Source organism: Bombina bombina, chromosome 3 (genome assembly GCF_027579735.1).
Source record: "Bombina bombina isolate aBomBom1 chromosome 3, aBomBom1.pri, whole genome shotgun sequence".
Classification (NCBI taxonomy): Eukaryota; Metazoa; Chordata; class Amphibia; order Anura; family Bombinatoridae; genus Bombina; species Bombina bombina.
The window spans coordinates 1,153,164,228-1,153,187,102 of record NC_069501.1 but is presented as its reverse complement, the minus strand read 5'-3'; the positions used below and the strand labels follow the sequence as shown (position 1 = coordinate 1,153,187,102).

At 42.7% G+C, this 22,875-nt stretch overlaps 1 protein-coding gene across 2 annotated transcripts in view; it reads right to left on the bottom strand.

Annotated features, from left to right (window-relative positions):
* Positions 1-22,875, bottom strand: part of LOC128654564 (protein NPAT) — a 118,593-nt gene that overhangs the window by 68,155 nt on the left and 27,563 nt on the right. The window contains exons 12-13 of one of the 2 annotated variants that reach the window (XM_053708548.1): positions 18,844-18,960; positions 15,434-15,532 (exon numbers count right to left, since the gene is read on the bottom strand). In XM_053708548.1, coding sequence (XP_053564523.1) covers positions 15,434-15,532; positions 18,844-18,960 — 216 coding nt within the window. The remainder of the gene's footprint in view (positions 1-15,433; positions 15,533-18,843; positions 18,961-22,875) is intronic. The other variant, XM_053708549.1, reaches the window with a different exon arrangement.

The window sequence follows — 22,875 nt, the reverse complement described above, 5'->3', positions numbered from 1 at the left end:
TTGACAGCGATTTTCCTGTAGTATCTTCTGACTCAGATGCAACGTGAGACATCTTGCAATATGTAAGAGAAAAAACAACATATATATATAAAGCAAAATTGATCAAATTCCTTAAATGACAGTTTCAGGAATGGGAAAAAATGCCAAAGAACAAGCTTCTAGCAACCAGAAGCAATAAAAAAATGAGACTTAAATAATGTGGAGACAAAAGCGACGCCCATATTTTTTCGCGCCAAATAAGACGCCCACATTATTTGGCGCCTAAATGCTTTTTTGGCGCCAAAAATGACGCCACATCCGGAACGCCGACATTTTTGGCGCAAAATAACGTCAAAAAAATGACGCAACTTCCGGCGACACGTATGACGCCGGAAACGGAAATAGAATTTTTGCGCCAAAAAAGTCCGCGCTAAGAATGACGCAATAAAATGAAGCATTTTCAGCCCCCGCGAGCCTAACAGCCCACAGGGAAAAATTTTTAAGGTAAGAAAAATGTTAAATTAAAATGCATTATCCCAAATATGAAACTGACTGTCTGAAAATAAGGAAAGTTGAACATTCTGAGTCAAGGCAAATAAATGTTTGAATACATATATTTAGAACTTTATAAACAAAGTGCCCAACCATAGCTTGGAGTGTCACAGAAAATAAGACTTACTTACCCCAGGACACTCATCTACATATAGCAGATAGCCAAACCAGTACTGAAACGAGAATCAGCAGAGGTAATGGTATATATAAGAGTATATCGTCGATCTGAAAAGGGAGGTAAGAGATGAATCTCTACGACCGATAACAGAGAACCTATGAAATATATCCCGTAGAAGGAGATCACTGCATTCAAATAGGCAATACTCTCCTCACATCCCTCTGACATTCACTGCACGCTGAGAGGAAAACCGGGCTCCAACTTGCTGCGGAGCGCATATCAACGTAGAATCTAGCACAAACTTACTTCACCACCTCCATCGGAGGCAAAGTTTGTAAAACTGAATTGTGGGTGTGGTGAGGGGTGTATTTATAGGCATTTTGAGGTTTGGGAAACTTTGCCCCTCCTGGTAGGAATGTATATCCCATACGTCACTAGCTCATGGACTCTTGCTAATTACATGAAAGAAAGATTTTTATAACCACCAGTGGTCTGAAACTCCTGCAAACCTTTCCAAGGTAAACAGTTTCACTACAGATCAACCATCAATCACTGAAACTCCAGCAAACCCTGGGAGGGTATATAGTTTCAGCTACAAACAGACACCTACAAAGAGAAGCGTTCAAACACCTCACGCAACCAGAAAAATAGAAACTCCAGCAAATAAATACAAGGTAAACAGTTTCTATAATTAAGTCATACCAACAACTGAAACTCCTGCAAACCAAGTCTTAGATAACAGTTTAAATATACAGAACCAAGTTTTATCAACAACTGAAACTCCTGCAAACCCAGTTTAGGTAAACAGTTTCAGCATCTTTACCATCCAGTAGTTGTTATCTTCATCTACAATTTCGATCTACAAGTTTTAACTACAGCGAAAAATTATTTTATTCACATAAAGGCTTGTCTGTTTCAACCAATCAGACACCTAGAAAAATTATTTCATGCAAACTGTGAGTAATTTCATTTCCAACTAAAAGTCACATTTAAAGTCACATCAAAAGATACTTGCAATTCATCAGATGAACATTTATTTCCACCTCCTACGTAAATTATTTTAACTTAATCTGTTTTTATCATATGCTTTGAACACTATAGCATGAATTTATTGTGAATTTATTGTCAATTTTAACTTTTGATTAAGGAATTTTAATATATAATATACGCAAGGTAATAGAGCTCCTTACCACTTATTATCCTATCAGAATATATTATCTAGTCCAATATTGTTTTGTATGGCAACAATTAAATATTTTGTTTTTTAACCTTTTGTAGTCATTTTCACTATTTTTCACCCAATTTTCACCTATTTGTTTACCTTATCACAGCGCAATATATATTATGATTGAATTTTGAAACCAATACGAGAAGCTCATTTAAAGGTCACGGTAACATATTATTTATGTATTGAAATACACACAGCTCCCCTCACTTGTTTGTTTTTTAAGCCATCAGCCATTCACAAATGCATACACGTACCATGTGACAGCAATCAGCCATTCACAAATGCATACACACTTATTCTTGCACATGCTCAGTAGGAGCTGGTGACTCAAAAAGTTTAAATATAAAAAGACTGTGCACATTTAGATAATGGAAGTAAATTGGAACGTTGTTTAAAATGGCATGCTCTAACTGAATCATGAAAGTTTAATTTTGATTGAGTGTCCCTTTAAATCTGACAGTTACTACTTCAGCATCAGACGAAGGAAGTATACTGGCCGAATCTGAGATTTCACCCTCAGAGGCTACTGGCGTATGAGTACGGCCAACCCGTGTAGCAATAGATGGGACAGAAACCTCAATATCTGAATCTTCCATGTTCCTCTAGCGTCTTCCCGTAACCTAGGAAAAACGGATAATGCTGCAGATACCGCTGAAGATATCTGTGCAACAATTTCTTCAGACGAACAGACTCCTCCAGGAGATCAAAAGGAACCGCAGGTCACTGCATGTGACACCATTGAGGCTTGGGACGTTTAAGGAGAATGCTGTGGCATTGATTGAACAGCACCAACCTGAGAGACATTGGGTTCAGCGGCAATAACCTATCTCTGAGCTAAGCAAGCAGCAAAGAAAAGCATAATTAAACCATTGTGCTTCAATACATAAGACATGCGCCCATGTCCTCAGTCTTTAATAAAAATAGAAAAATAAAATTCTTAAATTAACATTTCCAAATGAAGAATAAAAATATATATGTTATGTACTGTGACTTTAATTATAATAATGTTAGGGCTGCTACTGAGAAAAAAAACATAATTTATGCTTACCTGATAAATTTATTTCTCTTGTAGTGTGTTCAGTCCACAGGTCATCCATTACTTATGGGATATATTCTCCTCCCCAACAGGAAGTTGCAAGAGGATCACCCAAGCAGAGCTGCTATATAGCTCCTCCCCTCACATGTCATATCCAGTCATTCGACCGAAACAAGACGAGAAACTATAGGGTGCAGTGGTGACTGGAGTTATAATTTAAAATTTAGAACCTGCCTCAAATAGACAGGGCAGGCCGTGGACTGAACACACTACAAGAGAAATAAATTTATCAGGTAAGCATAAATTATGTTTTCTCTTGTTAAGTGTGTTCAGTCCACGGGTCATCCATTACTTATGGGATACCAATACCAAAGCTAAAGTACACGGATGATGGGAGGGACAAGGCAGGAACATTAAACAGAAGGAACCACTGCCTGTAGAACCTTTCTCCCAAAAACAGCCTCCGAAGAAGCAAAACTGTCAAATTTGTAAAATTTGGAAAAAGTATGAAGTGAAGACCAAGTTGCAGCCTTGCAAATCTGTTCAACAGAGGCCTCATTCTTAAAGGCCCAGGTGGAAGCCACAGCTCTAGTGGAATGAGCTGTAATTCTTTCAGGAGGCTGCTGTCCAGCAGTCTCATAGGCTAAGCGTATTATGCTACGAAGCCAAAAAGAGAGAGAGGTAGCCGAAGCCTTTTGACCTCTCCTCTGTCCCGAGTAAACGACAAACAGAGAAGAAGTTTGTCGAAAATCTTTAGTTGCCTGTAAGTAGAACTTCAGAGCACGGACCACATCTAGATTATGCAAAAGGCGTTCCTTCTTTGAAGAAGGATTAGGACATAAGGATGGAACAACAATCTCTTGATTGATATTCTTGTTAGAAACAACCTTAGGTAAAAACCTAGGTTTAGTACGCAGGACTACCTTGTCTGAATGAAAGATCAGATAAGGAGAATCACAATGTAAGGCAGATAACTCAGAGACTCTACGAGCCGAGGAAATAGCCCTCAAAAACAGAACTTTCCAAGATAAAAGCTTAATATCAATGGAATGAAGGGGTTCAAACGGAACACCCTGGAGAACTTTAAGAACCAAGTTTAAGCTCCACGGAGGAGCAATAGCTTTAAACACAGGCTTAATCCTAGTCAAAGCCTGACAAAAAGCCTGGACGTCTGGATTCTCTGCCAGACGCTTGTGTAAAAGAATAGACAGAGCAGAAATCTGTCCCTTTAGTGAACTAGCGGATAACCCTCTTGTAGAAAAGACAATATCCTAGGAATCCTAACCTTACTCCATGAGTAACTCTTGGATTCACACCAATATAAATATTTACGCCATGTCTTGTGGTAAATTTTTCTGGTAACAGGTTTCCGAGTCTGTATTAATGTATCAATAACCGAATCCGAAAACCCACGCTTTGATAGAATCAAGCGTTCAATTTCCAAGCAGTCAGCCTCAGAGAAATTAGGTTTGGATGGTTGAAAGGACCCTGAATTAGAAGGTCCTGCCTTAGGGGTAGACCCCATGGTGGACAGGACGACATGTCCACTAGGTCTGCATACCAGGTCCTGTGTGGCTACGCAGGCGCTATCAGAATGGCAATCAGTCGAGGAAGCAACGGAAAAGGTGGAAACACATAAGCTATGTTGAAAACCCAAGGGGCTGCTAGTGCATCTACCAGCACCGCTCCCGGGTCCCTGGACCTGGATCCGTAACAAGGAAGCTTGGCGTTCTGGCGAGATGCCATGAGATCCAGATCCGGTTTGCCCCAACGAAGAATTAGTTGGGCAAATACCTCCGGGTGAAGTTCCCACTCCCCCGGATGAAAAGTCTGGCGACTTAAAAAATTCGCCTCCCAGTTCTCCACGCCTGGGATGTAGATCGCCGACAGGTGGCAAGAGTGAGACTCTGCCCAGCGAATTATCTTCGAGACTTCCAACATCGCTAGGGAACTCCTGGTTCCCCCTTGATGATTGATGTAAGCCACAGTCGTGATGTTGTCCGACTGAAATCTGATGAACCTCAGTGTTGCCAACTGAGGCCAAGCTAGAAGAGCATTGAATATTGCCCTTAATTCTAGAATGTTTATTGGGAGGAGTTTCTCCTCCTGAGTCCACGACCCCTGAGCCTTCAGGGAGTTCCAGACTGCTCCCCAGCCTAGTAGGCTGGCATCTGTTGTTACAATCGTCCAATCTGGTCTGCGAAAGGACATTCCTTTGGACAGATGAACCCGAGATAACCACCAGAGAAGAGAATCTCTGGTCTCCTCCTGGTCCAGATCTGAGTAATCCCCGTTCCATTGACTTAGCATGCATAGTTGCAGCGGTCTGAGATGTAGGCGCGCAAATGGCACTATGTCCATCGCCGCGACCATTAAGCCGATCACTTCCATGCACTGAGCTACTGATGGGCTTGGAATGGAGTGAAGGACACGGCAAGCATTGAGAAGTTTTGATAGCCTGGACTCCGTCAGGTAAATCTTCATCTCTACAGAATCTATAAGAGTCCCTAGAAAAGGGACCCTTGTGAGTGGTAACAGAACTCTTTTCCACGTTCACTTTCCACCCATGCGACCTCAGAAATGCTAGAACTATCTCTGTATGAGACTTTGCATTTTGGAAACTTGACGCTTGTATCAGAATGTCGTCTAGGTACGGAGCCACCGCTATGCCTCGTGGTCTTAGTACCGCCAGAAGAGAGCCCAGAACCTTTGTAAAAATTCTCGGGCCGTAGCCAACCCGAAGGGAAGGGCTACAAACTGGTAATGCCTGTCTAGAAAGGCAAATCTTAGGTACCGATAATGATCTTTGTGAATCAGAATGTGAAGGTAGGCATCCTTTAAATCCACTGTGGTCATATATTGACCCTCTTGGATCATGGGTAGGATGGTTCGAATTGTTTCCATCTTGAACGATGGAACCCTTAGAAATTTGTTTAAGATTTTTAAATCTAAGATTGGTCTGAAGGTTCCCTCTCTCTTGGGAACCACAAACAGATTTGAATAAAACCCTTGCCCCTGTTCCGTCCGCGGAACTGGGTGGATCACTCCCATCACTAAGAGGTCTTGTACACATTGTAGAAATGCCTCTTTCTTTACTAGGTTTGTTGATAACCTTGACAGATGAAACCTCCCTTGTGGAGGAGAAGTCTTGAAATCCAGAAGGTATCCCTGAGATATAATCTCCAGCGTCCAGGGATCCAGTACATCTCTTGCCCAAGCCTGGGCGAAGAGAGAGAGTCTGCCCCCCACTAGATCCGTCTCCGGAAAGGGGGCCCTGACTTCATGCTGTCTTAGGGGCGGAAGTAGGCTTTTTGGCCTGCTTGCCCTTGTTCCATGACTGGTTGCTTTTCCAACCCTGTCTGTAACGAGCAGTAGTTCCTTCCTGTTTTGGAGCGGAGGAAGTTGATGCTGCTCCTGCCTTGAAGTTACGAAAGGCACGAAAATTAGACTGTTTGGCCTTTGATTTGGCCCTGTCCTGAGGAAGGGTGTGGCCCTTACCTCCAGTAATGTCAGCAATAATTTCCTTCAAGCCGGGCCCGAATAAGGTCTGCCCTTTGAAAGGAATGTTTAACAATTTAGACTTAGAAGTTACATCTGCTGACCAGGATTTAAGCCAGAGCGCTCTGCGCGCCTGTATGGCGAATCCGGAATTTTTAGCCGTAAGTTTGGTTAAATGCACTACGGCATCCGAAACAAACGCATTAGCCAGCTTAAGGGTTCTAATCTTGCTCAGAGACTCATCCAATGGTGCTGTGCGAATCGTCTCTTCCAGAGACTCAAACCAGAATGCCGCTGCAGCAGTGACAGGCGCAATGCATGCTGTAATATAAAACCTTGTTGAATAAACATTTTCTTAAGATAACCCTCTAATTTTTTATCCATTGGATCTGAGAAAGCACAGCTATCCTCCACCGGGATAGTGGTACGCTTGGCTAAAGTAGAAACTGCTCCTCCACCTTAGGGACCGTCTGCCATAAGTCTCTTGTGGTGGCGTCTATAGGGAACATTTTTCTAAATATCGGAGGAGGGGAAAAAGGCACACCGGGTCTATCCCACTCCTTACTAATAATCTCTGTAAGTCTCTTTGGTATAGGAAAAAAGTCAGTACACACCGGCACCGCGTAGTATTTATCCAGCCTACATAATTTCTCTGGGATTGCCACCGTGTCACAATCATTCAGAGCCGCTAACACCTCCCCTAGCAACACGCGGAGGTTCTCAAGCTTAAATTTAAAATTTCTGAATCCGGTCTCCCCGAATCAGAACCGTCACCCACAGAATGAAGCTCTCCGTCCTCATGTTCTGCAAATTGTGACGCAGTATCAGACATGGCTCTCGTGTCATCGGCGCACTCTGTCCTTAACCCAGAACTGTTGCGCTTGCCTCTTAACTCTGGCATATTGTATAACACTTCTTTCATAACATTAGCCATATCATGTAAAGTGATTTGTAAGGGCCTTGATGTACTTGGCGCCTCAATCTCACGCACCTCCCGAGCGGGAGACGAAGGTACTGACACGTGAGGAGAGTTAGACGGCATAACTGCCCCCTCGTTGTCTGGTGATAATTTTTTAAGCGGTACAGATTGATTTTTCAAAGTAACATCAATACAATTGGTACACATTTCTATTGGGCTCCACAACGGCTTTTAAACATAATGAACAAGCAGATTCCTCTGTATCAGACATGTTTAAACAGACTAGCAATGAAGTTAGCAAGCTTGGAAAATACTTTCAATAAGTTTGCAAGCAATATAAAAAACGCTGCAGCGCTTTTAAAAAAACACAGTTGAGTAACTAAAGAATAATTCAGTTATAGTCAACAATTCTTTAAATGTACTAAATAGCAGAGGATTGCACCCATTAGCAACCGGATGATTAACCCCTCAGTACCCAAAAAAAACCGGATATCAAATTAATATAAAACGTTTTTATCACAGTCTAACACACTGTCACAGGTCTGCTGTGACTGATTACCTCCCTCAAAAAACGAATTTTGAAGACCCCTGAGCTCTCTAGAGACGTCCTGGATCAAGGAGGAAGAAGCAGGAAGACTGTGCTAGAATTTTAACTGCGCAACAAGGCGCTAAAAAGAGGCCCCACCCGCTCATTTACAACAATGGGAGACCTGATATAACGGTTTCTATGCAGAAATATACGTTAGCCATGTGGAAAAAAATTCATGCCCAAAGGATTTATCACCAAAGTACCTCACAAAACGAATAACATGCCAGTAAACGTTTTAAAAATAAACTTCTTTAAATGTCATGCAAAGTTATCACTAAGCCTGCAACCAGTCGCTACCACTGCAGATAAGGCTTAAGCATTATTTCAGTATTAACAGTATTTTCACAGTCAAATTCTAGTCCCTAGAAAATAACTCTATTGTGCATACATTTATCAGCCTGATACCAGTCACTACTACTGCATTTAAGGCTGTACTTACATCATACGGGTAACAGCAGTATTTTCTTAGTCAATTCCATTCCCAGAAAATATTGTTATGCACATACCTCATTTGCGGTGGACCCCGCATGCTATTCCCATGTTCTGAAGTTACCCCACTCCTCAGAATGTCGAGAACAGCCAGTGGATCTTAGTTACGCCTGCTAAGATCATAGAAAACGCAGGCAGTTTCTTCTTCCAAATACTGCCTGAGATAGAAAAAACAGCACACTCCGGTGCCATTTAAAATAAACTTTTGATTGAAGAATAATTAAGTAAAAACTCCAGCTCCTCTCGCGACCTCCTTCTTTGTTGAGGGTTGCAAGAGAATGACTGGATATGACATGTGAGGGGAGGAGCTATATAGCAGCTCTGCTTGGGTGATCCTCTTGCAACTTCCTGTTGGGGAGGAGAATATATCCCATAAGTAATGGATGACCCGTGGACTGAACACACTTAACAAGAGAAAAAAAAAAAAACTAGTACTAAGCAAACAATCTCTACATCTCAGTTATTAAATGTTTTGAAAACTGTCTGCAGATTGCATTTTTTTTAAAAAACATTAAATAAGTAAATAAATCACGCGATGTACTGCTTTAAAACTCGATAGGACATCCCTGACTCGTCAGCTGACTGAAATCCTGACAATTGATCATAAGGAATTGCCTATGAAGCATGGTAGATCTGCTGCCGATCGCTAAACTGCAGTTAACCAGTGTGCCAGATAATACCAGAGGAGACTTAATTCTTTAGCTGCCTCCTAAAATAACACAGCTACACTCAAAAGTGGAGTAAAGGGTCACGTGACCCGCTGACTGGAAAATGCGCTGCCTACAAGCGCGCGCTTCTAATCTGTCTCTTCTCATCCTGAAATAAAAAATAATGATGGACAACCGAAGAGACTACCTAACACTCGCTACATAGCAAGTAAGTCCTAGAGGACACGGCGGTCTAACGAACAGAGATCTTCTACACACTGAAAGTGCAATAAAGATTCCAGCCCATATAAAAAAATGGTGCATTTAAACGTTTCCCAACAACAAAAGTGCACCAAACATTCTGCGTGTGAGACATGTACCTCCTAGCAGAGTAGCAACAAGTTAGGTCACCTTAAGTACACAGCGTGCTGTCATAAGCTTACATGCTGAACCCAGGCAAAATAAAAAAGGTTTATACTAAAATTGCCATTAAAGTAAAAAAAACCACCTGTCTCCTGTTACATCTAAGTGCCTGCTCCCTACCCAGAAGACAAAAGGCACTTACCTGCAGTCTGGCAGGAGGACAGCTTACACGTATGAGAGGACTCATACTCCTCACAGAGACCTGTAGAAGAGAAAGAACAGAGTAAACCCACTCTGGCTTTCTATACCATGGACAGCAAAATGTTAGGAACTTGTGAGGTGGGCCTTGCTGCTTTTCCTAACTGCTTTAAAGCCACCACTACCCTTACTGAAGAGACATTAACGTTTACTACGGCTAGACCCAATACAAGGAACGAACAGAGTAAACTACTCTTGCTTTACTCTTGCTTTCTGTACTAAGTAAAATCTTAGAAGAAATCCAATTTTCTTCAGGACATCAAAACTTCCCCTCCTCCATGCACCAAGGCAAAAGACTACTAACTACTAATACTGAATCCTGGCCACCAGGAGGAGGCAGAGACACCCAGGCCAAAAGCTTAAATACTCCTACTACTTCCCTCATATCCCAGTCATTCTGCCAAGGGAACAAGAAACAGTAGGAGAAATATCAGGGTATAAATGGTGCCGGAAGAGAAAAACAAAGTTTTGGTCCGCCAAACGGAGTATACGGGCGGGGGCCCGTGGACTCTCCTCATAAAGAAAGAAATTAAATAATCAGGTAAGCATAATTTAGGTTTTCCTTCTTAATATTAGGAGCGTCCACGGCATCATTCCTTACTGTTGGGAAAACTATACCCAAGCTCTAGAGGACACTGAATGATAACGGGAGGGGTAAAATAAAAGGCGGACCATAATCTGAGGGCACCACAGCCTGCAAAACCTTTCTCCCAAAAGCTGCTTCAGCCGAAGCAAAAATCTCAAATTTGTAGAATTTTGAAAAAAGTATGTAAGGAGGACCAGGTAGCCGCCTTACAAATCTGATCCATAGATGCCTCGTTCTTAAAGGCCCAAGAGGAAGCCACCGCTCTAGTGGAATGAGCCGTAATTCTCTGAGGATGTCTAAGACCCGCTGACTCGTAAGCTAAGCGTATGACACTTCTCAACCAAAAAAATAAGAACAAGTCAAAGAAGCCTTCAGACCCTTACGCTTCCCAGAGTAGATAAACAAGGAAGAAGTCTGTCTAAAATCATTAGTATAGCTTGAAGATAAAAGCTTGAACATCCAGATTATTTTAAACGTTCCTTCGAAGGAGGAGGATTAGGACATAAGGAAGGAACCACAATCTCCTGATAATGTTACGATCAGACACCACCTTAGGAAGAAAACCCAAGTGGGTACGTAGGATAGCCTTATCAGTGTGGAACAGTAGATAGGGAGGCTCACATTGCAAGGAAGCCATTTCAGAAACTCGACGTGCCGACGCAATAGCCAATAGAAAAAGAACCTTCCAGGACAACAGTTTAATGACAATTCAATGCATACACGGAGCCCGTTGCAAAAACGTAACAAGATTCAAATTCCAAGGTGAAGCGTTCATTCTAAACAGGGCTGATCCTGATAAGAGCCTTAACAAAGGATTGCACGTCAGGAAGCTCTGCAAGCCTCTTGTGCAGCAAAACAGAAAGGGCTGGGCTCGGTCCCCTTAGCGAACTGGCAGAAAGGCCCTTTTCCAGACACTTCTGGAGAAAGGAAAGAATTCTGGCAGCCTTGACTGCTCTTCACACCAGAACAAGTAAGCGATCCACACCTTATGGTAGATGCAACGAGTAACAGGCTTACAATCCTGAATGAGTGTCAATAACCCTCTCAGAGAAACTTCTCTTGGCTAAGACTAAGCGTTCAATCTCCATGTCAGCCTCAGGGAATCTAGAATTTGATCAACAAAAGGACCCTGTACCAGTAGATCTCTGCGACAAGGTAACCTCCATGGAGGAGATGAGGACATCCCCACCAGGTATGTGAACCACATCCTTCGCAGCCACGATGGAGCAATCAGTATCACTAATGCTTACTCGTGCTTGATGCGAGCCACTACACGATGGAGAAGTGGTAATGGCGGAAAAATGTAAATTAGATTGAACCTCCAAGGCACTGCTAATACATCTATTAGCTCCGCCTGAGGATCCCTGGACCGTGACCCATATCTGGGTAGCTTGGAATTAAGCTGGGACGCCATGAGATCTATCTCCGACTTCCCCCATCTGTTGCAAATCTCCACAAACTCCTCGGGATGGAAAGACCATTCCCTCGGATGAAAGGATTGTCTGCTAAGGAAACCCGCTTCCCAGTTGTCCACACCCAGGAATGTGGATCACTGACAGCAAGCAGCTGTGGGCCTCCGCCCATTCCAGAATCAGAGATACTTCCCCCTCGTTGCTAGGGAGCTCCTTGTTTCCCCCCTGATGTAAGCCACCGAGGTTATATTGTCTGATTGGAATCTGATAAATTGGGACGAACCCAGAAGAGTTCAAGCCTTTAGAGCATTTAAGATCGCTCGAAGTTCCAGAATGTTGAATTCTCTCGAGTCCACAGGCCCTGTGCCTTCCTGGTACCCCAAACAGCTCCTCATCCTGATATACTTGTGTCCGTAGTCACAAACTCCCAGGGATGGTCTCAAAAAGGATGTCCCTAGGGACAGGTGATCTGGACAGAGCCACCAAGAGAGCAATTCTCTCGACCGGTTGTTCAGAGAAATCCGTTGAGACAGAGCCGAATGATTGCCGTTCCACTTTCTCAGCATGCACAGCTGAAGTGGTCTGAGATGGAACCTGGCAAAAAGGAATGATGTCCATGCAGAACACCCACCTCCACACACCGAGCCACAGAGGGCCTTAAGGAGGTCTGGTTGGCAGAACAAGCGGAAGTTAGATTGCAACGTCTCTGGTCTGTAAGGAATATCCTCATGGATATGGAATCTATTATAGTACCCAGGAATTCTACCCTGGTACTGGGTGTAAAAAAACCCCACCTCTTTTCTAAGTTTATCTTCCATCCATGAGATCGAAGAAGAAGATCCTTCGAATGGTCCTCTGCCCGACGACAGGATGGTGCTTGAACCATAATGTCGTCCAAGTATGGTGCTAATGCTATACCTCTGGTTTTGGCCACTGCCAGCAGAGCCCCCAGAACCTTCGTAAAAACTCTTGGAGAGGAAGGTAGACCAAATGGCAGTGCAATAAACTGGAAGAGTTGGTCCAGAAACGCAAACATTAGGAACTTGAAGTGTAAAGGAACCTTAAGGTAAGCATCCTTCAGATCTATCGTGGTCATGAACTGTCCTTCCTCAACTAAGGGAAGGATGGACCTTATTGTCTCCATCTTGAGCGAGGGGACAGATAGGAATTTGTTTAAGCTCTTTAGGCCCAGAATCGGGAGGAAGGTTCCCTCCTTCGGGACCACAAACAGATTTGTATAGTATCCCAGACCTCTTTCCACAAGAGGAACCGGTACAATGACTCCCAGGGAGGACAGATCCCTCACACATCCCAGAAAGGCCTCTCGTTTTTCTGGCCTTGAAGACACGTTTGACAAGAGGAATCTGCTCCTGGGTGGATGAGACTTAAAATCTATCCTTTAACCCTGAGCAATGAACTCCAGGACCCACAGGTCTTGCACGTCCCCAAACCAAGCGTCCGAAAAGAGCGATTGTCTGCCCCCCACCCGGATGGGGGGCCACACCTTCATGCCGACTTTTTCTCGGCAGGCTTCTTATTTTGCTTGGACTTATTCCAGGACTGAGCCGGCTTCCAAGTCCCCTTGGATTGCTCAGGCTTTGCGAAGGGCTGCTGAAGCTGGGATTTATCCGAACGAAAAAAGGCACCCTTGCCTCCCGTAACCGTGGAGATAATAGAGTCCAGGCCTGGAACAAATAGAATCTTTCCCTTAAATGGGAGGGAAAGAAGTCTCGACTTCGAAGTCATGTCCGCAGACCAGGACTTCAGCCAGAGTGCCCTACGAGCTTGAGCAGAAAAATCTGAAGCCTTAGCATTTAGGCGAATAATCAGCATATTTGCATAACAAATAAAAGAATTAGCCACCCTCAAGGCCTTAATTATTTCCTGGATCGCATCGAGGGGACCCTCCACCTCGATCAACTCAGATAAGTAGGTAGCCGCTGTAGCAACCACAGCTGCCGGTTGAAACAAATATCCCGTATGTTGAAACGTCTTTCTTAACCGAGTTTCTATCTTCTTATCCACGGGCTCTTTAAACAACGAACTATCCTCAAGCGGCTTAGTAGTACGGTTAAGCAAGCGTTGAGATGGCACCATCCACCTTGGGGATGGAACCCCACAACTTCAATAGAGAGTCCGGGAATCATTTTTTGAAGGAAGAAGGGGAAAATGAAGATCTTAATAATGTTCTCCATCTTTACAGGAACCGGGAAAGTCTGTGGTACAATCCTGTCCTCATAGACCTTATCTAATATAGGAATCAAAGGTTCCTCAGGCAATTTAGGCTCTGGGACCTCTATAGTAGCTAAAACTTCCTTTAGCAGAAAGCGTAAATTTTAAATCCTAAATCTAAAGTCTGGTTCCTCTGCAGCTGGAGGCTTAGAGGCAGCAGATTCCGACCCAGAAAGAGCATCCTCTTTAGTATCAGAGGCATCTTCTTCAGCGGATAACCTTGTATCAGATAAATCCAACAAGCTAGTAGATGACCCCTGGGAAGGATAGCAATATTTGACCTTTCGATTGAACTTAGCAGGACGAGGTAAAGTACTAAATGCCGCAGATACTGCCGTTTGCAACTGCTCAACAAAGTCTGGTGGTAAAAGGGCCCATAACATAATTGAGCAGTGGATATACTGTGACCTCCTCACAATATAGAAAGGTATAAGACTTTGGTAAAGAGGGAGTACCCTCTAACGCATCAGAATCCTCCATAGCTTGCGCTTATAAAGCAGACTATTGATAATAAGATAAAAGGGCACATTTATATCCCCAATGGCTGGGGCACTAACCACCTCCTATGACCCAGGCCCAACAGAGAAACCGCTTTGTCTCCTGTAAACCACACGGTCAGGAAAGAGGAAATCTGTGTGACCACACCTGGTCACATCGTACGCAATGCAGGACTGCCCCTGCTATGGGAAAAAGCACGCCAAGCCTTTAGGCTGCACAGCTTACCAAAACAAAAAGTAAAACCTGTACGTTCCAATATCTGCCTGAGCCACATCTCACACATGTCGCAGCATAATCATAATAAAATAAAATTATGTGATAAATTCCCTCTACTCGATAATCCCATACAGATAAAAGGAGCCACACTGTGACCCTGTCTTCTTGCGTTATCATAGGTGTATAAAAAAATGAAAGGATCTTACCGGAATCTATGCCGTGGAACAGAAACACAGCCTCTCAAGTTTGTCAGTCTTGTAGCATCGCTCCTGACAAGGACTTGAGTGATGGAAGCAGGCAGTGAAACTCGTCAACACCGATTGCTTAGGAGCTGTTAATACAAGTCTGGATGGGTTCACAGAAAGACTCTCCCTGCATCTCCAGACCCTAACTTTCATCAACGCTCTCACTAAGAGGCTGACAAGACTACTTAAAACTGCAGTCGCATTTGAAGGGTAGATACCCTTCATAAGGAACTACTCTGAATCTTCCGACACTTATTTGCCAACCTCCTGTGATGAAAGGCAAAGAATGACTGGGATATGAGGGAAGTAGGGGGGAGTATTTAAGCCTTTGGCTGGGGTGTCTTTGCCTCCTCCTGGTGGCCAGGTTCAGTATTCCCAACAGTAAGGAATGATGCAGTGGACTCTTCTCATATTAAGAAAGAAAGAATGACTGGGTTTTGTGGGAAGGGAAGTGATGCTTAAAAACTTTGCTGTGGTGCTCTTTGCCTCCTCCTGCTGGCCGGGGGTGATATTCCCAACAGTAATTGAGGACTCACCATATCTTAGGAAAGAAATAGAGATGTAATACCTTGTGAGCTGGCACTGGGGGCGATGCACTTAACAGATGACTCTGGATTCTCTCCCTCCATATGCACATCAGCTGGGCTACAGTCAGATGCGGAGTTTACTACAAAAGCAAAACAGTTTTAGTCATGGATGATATGCTGTTAGTATAGAAGCTGCTTGGGGTGGGGGGGGGGGGGAATAAAATAGACATTCAATACCTTTGACATGCTACTTATGCTGACATTTCACACAACACAAAACTAGTATTGTAATGTTTAATAAAAGGATTCTCAACTAGCGTTTTAAGACACCCTAAACGGCAAAGTTGATTTGGGCTAAAACTAAAAAATGTTTATGCTATTGTTCATTAAATAGGAACCCTTAGGCTGCAAAGGGACAGTCTACTCGAAAACGTGTATATTGTTTTATAAGCCTCTCAAGACTTGCTCTTAAAGTGAATGTCAATTGATGCTTTAGTGCACGGTTTTTAAAAATTTGATTAAAAACAGGGGCACTTTAAATCATCAAAATTTACATTTCACTCCTGTTGTGACAAAAAAACAAAAAACAAACAAACAAAAAAAACTTACCTTTTAATCTTGACAGCAGCTCCAGCTTCCTCTGGCCTTGCAAGCCATTTCTGACGTCAGAAATCGATAGGTCATCCTCCAATCACGGCTTCCCTCCCCTGGGGAATCCGTGTCTGATTCAACGCCATGATCGGAGGAACCCGGATTCCTCATTTTAGACCCAGGAAGAGGCTTTGCGACGGATGGAAGAAGCTGGAGCGGCTGTCAAGATTAAAAAGTTAAGTTTTTTTGTCACAACAGGAGTGAAATGTAAATTTTGATGAATTAAAGTGTTTTAATCAAATTATTAAAAACCGGGCACTTTAGCATCAAAATTGACATTCACTTTAACTTCAGTTCTTTTGACAGACTTGGAGGCGGCCTTCAAGGGCTTAGACATCAGTTTGAGACTACCTAGGTTTAGCTTTCAACAAAGAGTACCAAAAGAACAAAGCAAATTTGATGATAAAAGTAAATTGTAAAGTTGTTTAAAATTGCATGCCCTATCTGAATCATGAAAGTTTAATATTGACTTGACAGGTTTAGCGGAGGACTACTGACATGGGCTTTATCAAAATGAAAAAAACGAAAATTGTCAGACTCGTTCATATTCTCTTGCGGTAGAAGAAGGGCACCGTTGCCCCCTGTGACCATGGAGATAATTAAATCCAGGCCTGGACCAAAACAAAATCATTCCCTTAAAGGGGAGGAAAAGAAGTCTAGACTTAGAAGTCATATCCGCAGACCATGAGTTCAGCCAGAGCCCGACGGGCCTGAACAAAAAAGGCCGAAGCCTTAGCATTTAGGCGAATATTCTGCCTAATAGCATCACACATAAAATAATTAGCAACCCTCAAAGCTGTAAATCTTTCGAGTAACGTCGAGGAGACCTCACCGCCCCAATCAATCCTATAAGGAAGGAGTCACACCAGAAGGTAGTTTCTCCAGCAACAGCGACAACGGCCGCCTCCGGTTGAAACAAATATCCCGTATGTTGAAAACAGTCTTAACAGAGTTTCCATCCTTTATCCAAGGGCTCTTAAAACAAAGTGCTATCCTCAACCGTGATAGTAATACATTTAGCAAAGGTGAAGATAGCGCCATCCCTTTTAGGGACGGAACCTCACAACTCCATAGAGTCCAGGGCCTGGAACGATTTGTTAAAAGGGAGAAGAGAGGAACAATCCATTCCCATTCATTCTTAATATGTTCGTCATCTAACAGGAGCAGGAAAGGATAAAGGTACCACCCTGTCCTCAAACTTTATCCAATTTAGGAATTAAAGGTTCCTTAGGCAATTTGGCCCCGGGAACCACTGAATTCGCCAAAATTTTTTAAAAAGAAAGTGCAAATTCCTAAACTATAGTCTGGTTCCTCCGCAGCCGGAGGTTTAGAGGCAGCAGACTCTGAACCAGAATGTTCATACTTCATCTTCTGATAACCCTGTCAGTTAAAGCCAATAAATTATCTGATTTACTCAGGGAAGGAGAGCAATACGTAACCTTTCGCTTGCGCTCAGCAGGGCAAGGTAAAGCATTAAAGGCTGCAGACACCGCCGTCTGAACTGGCCCCCTCCAGATGGAGGATCAGCAATGCAACGGGAAACTGCATGTGTTGAGCGATAAGCATGCAAGATACGCACCTCACTGGACGACAACTCCTCAAAGGTGGATGGCTCAGTGGTATTAAACATGTTTGATATCACATTATAAAAAGGCATATGGAACATAATTTAGGGGGTGGTAAGGCCTCCTCACATTATAAACAGGAATTACTCATTAGGAATAGAGGGCATGCCCTCTAAGTAACAGAATCCTCCATCGCTAGTGCAATAACCGGAGAACTATAAAAATAAAACATTTTATTCAAAAAAACTGCACCCTTATATCCCAATGGCTGTGTACTCACCACCTCCCATGACTCAGACAGTACAGAGAGTGAGGAGTCCTCTCTGATAGACACCCGATCAGGAAAGAGGGAAGAATCATATGGTGCACAATGCAGGACCATCCATGCTATGAGAAAAAGCGCGCCAAGCTTGTAAGCGGCATGGCTTCCAAAGTGAAAGTGAAACCTGTATATTCCATAACAGCCTATGAGCCCATAACATCACACACATTAAAGCAGCATAAAATAAAAAACCTATAAAAGATTATTCCCCCCCTGTTCAATAATCCCCCTCAGGAGATATTAACCCTTGATTCTATACAGATAAAAGGAACCTGTCATCTAGCGTTATCATACATGTATAAAAAAAATTAAACTACCTTACCAGAATCTATGCCGTGGAACAGGAACACGTCCTTTCAAGTGTGACAGGTTAGTAGCATCGCTCCTGACATGGACTTGAGAGCAGAAAGCAGGCAGAGAAACTTGTCAACGCTGATTGCTTAAGACGCTGTTAATATGAGTCGGGATGGTTTCACAGAAGAACTCCCCCTGCATCTCCGGACTCTAACATTCACCCATGCTCTCACCGAGAGGCTGACAGGACTACTTAAAACTCCAGTCCCATTGCGAAGAGTACTACCCTCCATAAGAGACTACTTCGAATCTTCCAACACTTCTCTGCCAACCTCCTGTGACGAAAGGCAAAGAATGACTGGGGGATGAGGGGAGTGGGGGAGGTTTTTAAGCCTTTGGCTGGGGTGAATTTACCTCCTCCTGGTGGCCAGGTTATGAATTCCCATAAATAATGAATAAAGCAGTGGACTCTCCTCCCATTAAGATGGAAAATCATACATTTTCTTTTTGTTTCTACCATATCACAAATATTGGTCTTACATTATCAGTCACTTTATTTTTGTTGTTATATCATATAAAAAAAACCTGATAAAGACATTTGGCAAACACTGCAGCTCACCATTTGCTTCCATTGGTTTGTCAATGTTAAGGTTTTCATTGCTTAGGTTGCTTTTCGAACTCCGCTCAGTATGAGGTGTAGGATCATGAGGGGCATTTTTTACAGCCTTGGAAGGTCCTATTTTAAAAAACAAACAGTATTTAATAAAATAATTTCTTGCAATAGATTAACTTATTTAGATAGCAACTTATATTTAACCACTGAGATCATAGCTATTATTACCCATCTTACTCAAATGTATCAACTTCAAAAGGGACCTGAAGCCCCAAATTTTCTTTCATTATTCAGATAGAGCATAGAACTTTAAACAACTTTCTAATTTACTTCTATTTTCAAAATGCTCTCTTGGTATCCTTTGCTGAAGAACATACCTAAGTAGGCTCAGGAGAAGCGATGCACTACTGTGAGCTAGATGTTGATTGGCGGCTGCCCATAAATTACTTGTCATTGGATCACCCGATGTGTTGAGCTAGCTCCCAGTAGTGGATTGCTGCAGCTTCAAAATAGGATACCAAGAAAATTAAGCAAATTTGATAATAGAAATAATTTGGAAAGTTGTATGCGCTATCTGAATAGAAACAATTTGGGTTTCATGCCCTTTTGAGAAGTACAGAAGACTGACCTAGTGCTGGTGGTACAAGAACCTGCTGCACTGAGGTAATGGCTGTTGGTCACTTTGCTATTGCACCGCCTAACTCATCTCTAAACTGTAAAGAAAGCTTTACCGTAGCACTGTGCTTTTAGCTGGTCTTAAAGACAACTTCACAATACTTCTAAAGTCTCAAAGCACAATTCTTGAACAGTAATTACTATAATAAATGCCACATGGAAGTAACAATTTTGTGTTTTTGCGATTATTAAAAAAGGAAAACATTACTGGCAAATTACATGCAGGTCGAAAATGAGGACGAGTGTATGCTACAGGAACAAATAGTTCAAGAACATAAGTGCCAGCACTCTTAACGTGTGGTATAATAAAAATAAAATCACCATAGCTTTAAAATTTACATGTAAAATGGCATGGTAAGTCATAGCCACTCTGGGCACTTTAAAGGGACACTAACCCAAAATGTTTCTTTCATGATTCAGCTAGAGAATACAATTTAAAACAATATTCCAATTTACTTCATTCTTTAGATATCCTTTGCGGAAGAAATAGCAATGCACATGAGTGAGCCAATCACACGAGGCATCTATGTGCAGCCACCAATCAGCAGCTACTGAGCCTATCTAGATATGCTTTTCAGCAAAGGTTATCAAGAGAATGAAGCAAAGTAGATAATAGAAGTAAATTTGAAAGTTGTTTAAAATTGCATGCTCTTTCTAAATCATGAAAGAAAAAAAATGTGGGTTCATTCGGAGGGGGCATGAAACACAAAAGACTGGTTTACTATTCTGACTTGTGTGTATTTTTATAAAAAAAAATAAAAAATAAGTTGTGGCAATACAATGTATTTGAAATTATTCCTCGTTGTGGACTTGGTGGCAGTTTGGTTCACCACCTACAGTTTGCGCCATGCATTACAATGGGATTTAGGAGTTCCGAGTTTGTGAGCAGTGAAGAAGTGTGTGAGAGAATCGGTGGTTTGTTTTTTCAAAGGGAAACATCATCCTATAAGTGTGAAAAGTTGACCAACTGTTTTAATTAGGTCATTTGAAAGTAAATTGTATTCATTCAATTGCATGTGAACAGTAAGGAATTGAACATCAAGCAGTCTTTTTTCTTCTTCTTTTCTTTCCAGATCTATAGATGTCCCTGACGACAGCAGGACTTATTCAGACTACTGTTGTGGTGAGTAAAAGACAAGGATGATTAAGAGCCATACAGAATATACAGGTTTTGGTGATATCAAGTCAGCTTGATAAAAAAAAAAAAAAAAACAGAATTTATGCTTACCTGATAAATTACTTTCTCCAACGGTGTGTCCGGTCCACGGCGTCATCCTTACTTGTGGGATATTCTCTTCCCCAACAGGAAATGGCAAAGAGTCCTAGCAAAGCTGGTCACATGATCCCTCCTAGGCTCCGCCCACCCCAGTCATTCGACCGACGGACAGGAGGAAATATATATAGGAGAAACCATATGATACCGTGGTGACTGTAGTTAGAGAAAATAATTCATCAGACCTGATTAAAAAACCAGGGCGGGCCGTGGACCGGACACACCGTTGGAGAAAGTAATTTATCAGGTAAGCATAAATTCTGTTTTCTCCAACATTGGTGTGTCCGGTCCACGGCGTCATTCTTACTTGTGGGAACCAATACCAAAGCTTTAGGACACGGATGAAGGGAGGGAGCAAATCAGGTTACCTAAACGGAAGGCACCACAGCTTGCAAAACCTTTCTCCCAAAAATAGCCTCCGAAGAAGCAAAAGTATCAAATTTGTAAAATTTGGCAAAAGTGTGCAGTGAAGACCAAGTCGCTGCCTTACATATCTGGTCAACAGAAGCCTCGTTCTTGAAGGCCCATGTGGAAGCCACAGCCCTAGTGGAGTGAGCTGTGATTCTTTCAGGAGGCTGCCGTCCGGCAGTCTCATAAGCCAATCGGATGATGCTTTTAAGCCAAAAGGAAAGAGAGGTAGAAGTCGCTTTTTGACCTCTCCTTTTACCAGAATAAACAACAAACAAGGAAGATGTTTGTCTGAAATCTTTAGTAGCCTCTAAATAGAACTTTAGAGCACGGACAACGTCCAAATTGTGTAACAAACGTTCCTTCTTTGAAACTGGATTCGGACACAAAGAAGGTACAACTATCTCCTGGTTAATATTTTTGTTAGAAACAACTTTAGGAAGAAAACCAGGCTTAGTACGCAAAACCACCTTATCTGCATGGAACACCAGATAAGGAGGAGAACACTGCAGAGCAGATAACTCTGAAACTCTTCTAGCAGAAGAAATTGCAACCAAAAACAAAACTTTCCAAGATAGTAACTTAATATCTATGGAATGTAAGGGTTCAAACGGAACCCCTTGAAGAACTGAAAGAACTAGATTTAGACTCCAGGGAGGAGTCAAAGGTCTGTAAACAGGCTTGATCCTAACCAGAGCCTGAACAAATGCTTGAACATCTGGCACAGCTGCCAGTCTTTTGTGTAGTAAGACAGATAAAGCAGAGATCTGTCCCTTTAGAGAACTTGCAGATAATCCTTTCTCCAAACCTTCTTGAAGAAAGGAGAGAATCTTAGGAATTTTTATCTTATTCCATGGGAATCCTTTGGATTCACACCAACAGATATATTTTTTCCATATTTTATGGTAAATTTTTCTAGTTACAGGTTTTCTGGCCTGAACCAGAGTATCTATCACCGAATCTGAAAACCCACGCTTTGATAGAATCAAGCGTTCAATCTCCAAGCCGTCAGTTGGAGGGAGACCAGATTTGGGTGTTCGAATGGACCTTGAACAAGAAGGTCCTGTCTCAAAGGTAGCTTCCATGGTGGAGCCGATGACATATTCACCAGGTCTGCATACCAAGTCTTGCGTGGCCACGCAGGAGCTATCAAGATCACCGAGGCCCTCTGATTGATCCTGGCTACCAGCCTGGGAATGAGAGGAAACGGTGGGAATACGTAAGCTAGGTTGAAAGTCCAAGGAGCTACTAGTGCATCTACTAGAGTCGCCTTGGGATCCCTGGATCTGGACCCGTAGCAAGGAACCTTGAAGTTCTGACGAGACGCCATCAGATCCATGTCTGGAATGCCCCATAATTGAGTTATTTGGGCAAAGATTTCCGGATGGAGTTCCCACTCCCCCGGATTAAATGTCTGACGACTCAGAAAATCCGCTTCCCAATTTTCCACTCCTGGGATGTGGATTGCAGACAAGTGGCAGGAGTGATCCTCCGCCCATTGAATTATTTTGGTCACTTCTTTCATCGCCAGGGAACTCTTTGTTCCCCCTTGATGATTGATATAAGCAACAGTCGTCATGTTGTCTGATTGGAACCTTATGAATTTGGCCTTTGCTAGTTGAGGCCAAGCTCTGAGAGCATTGAATATCGCTCTCAGTTCCAGAATGTTTATCGGGAGAAGA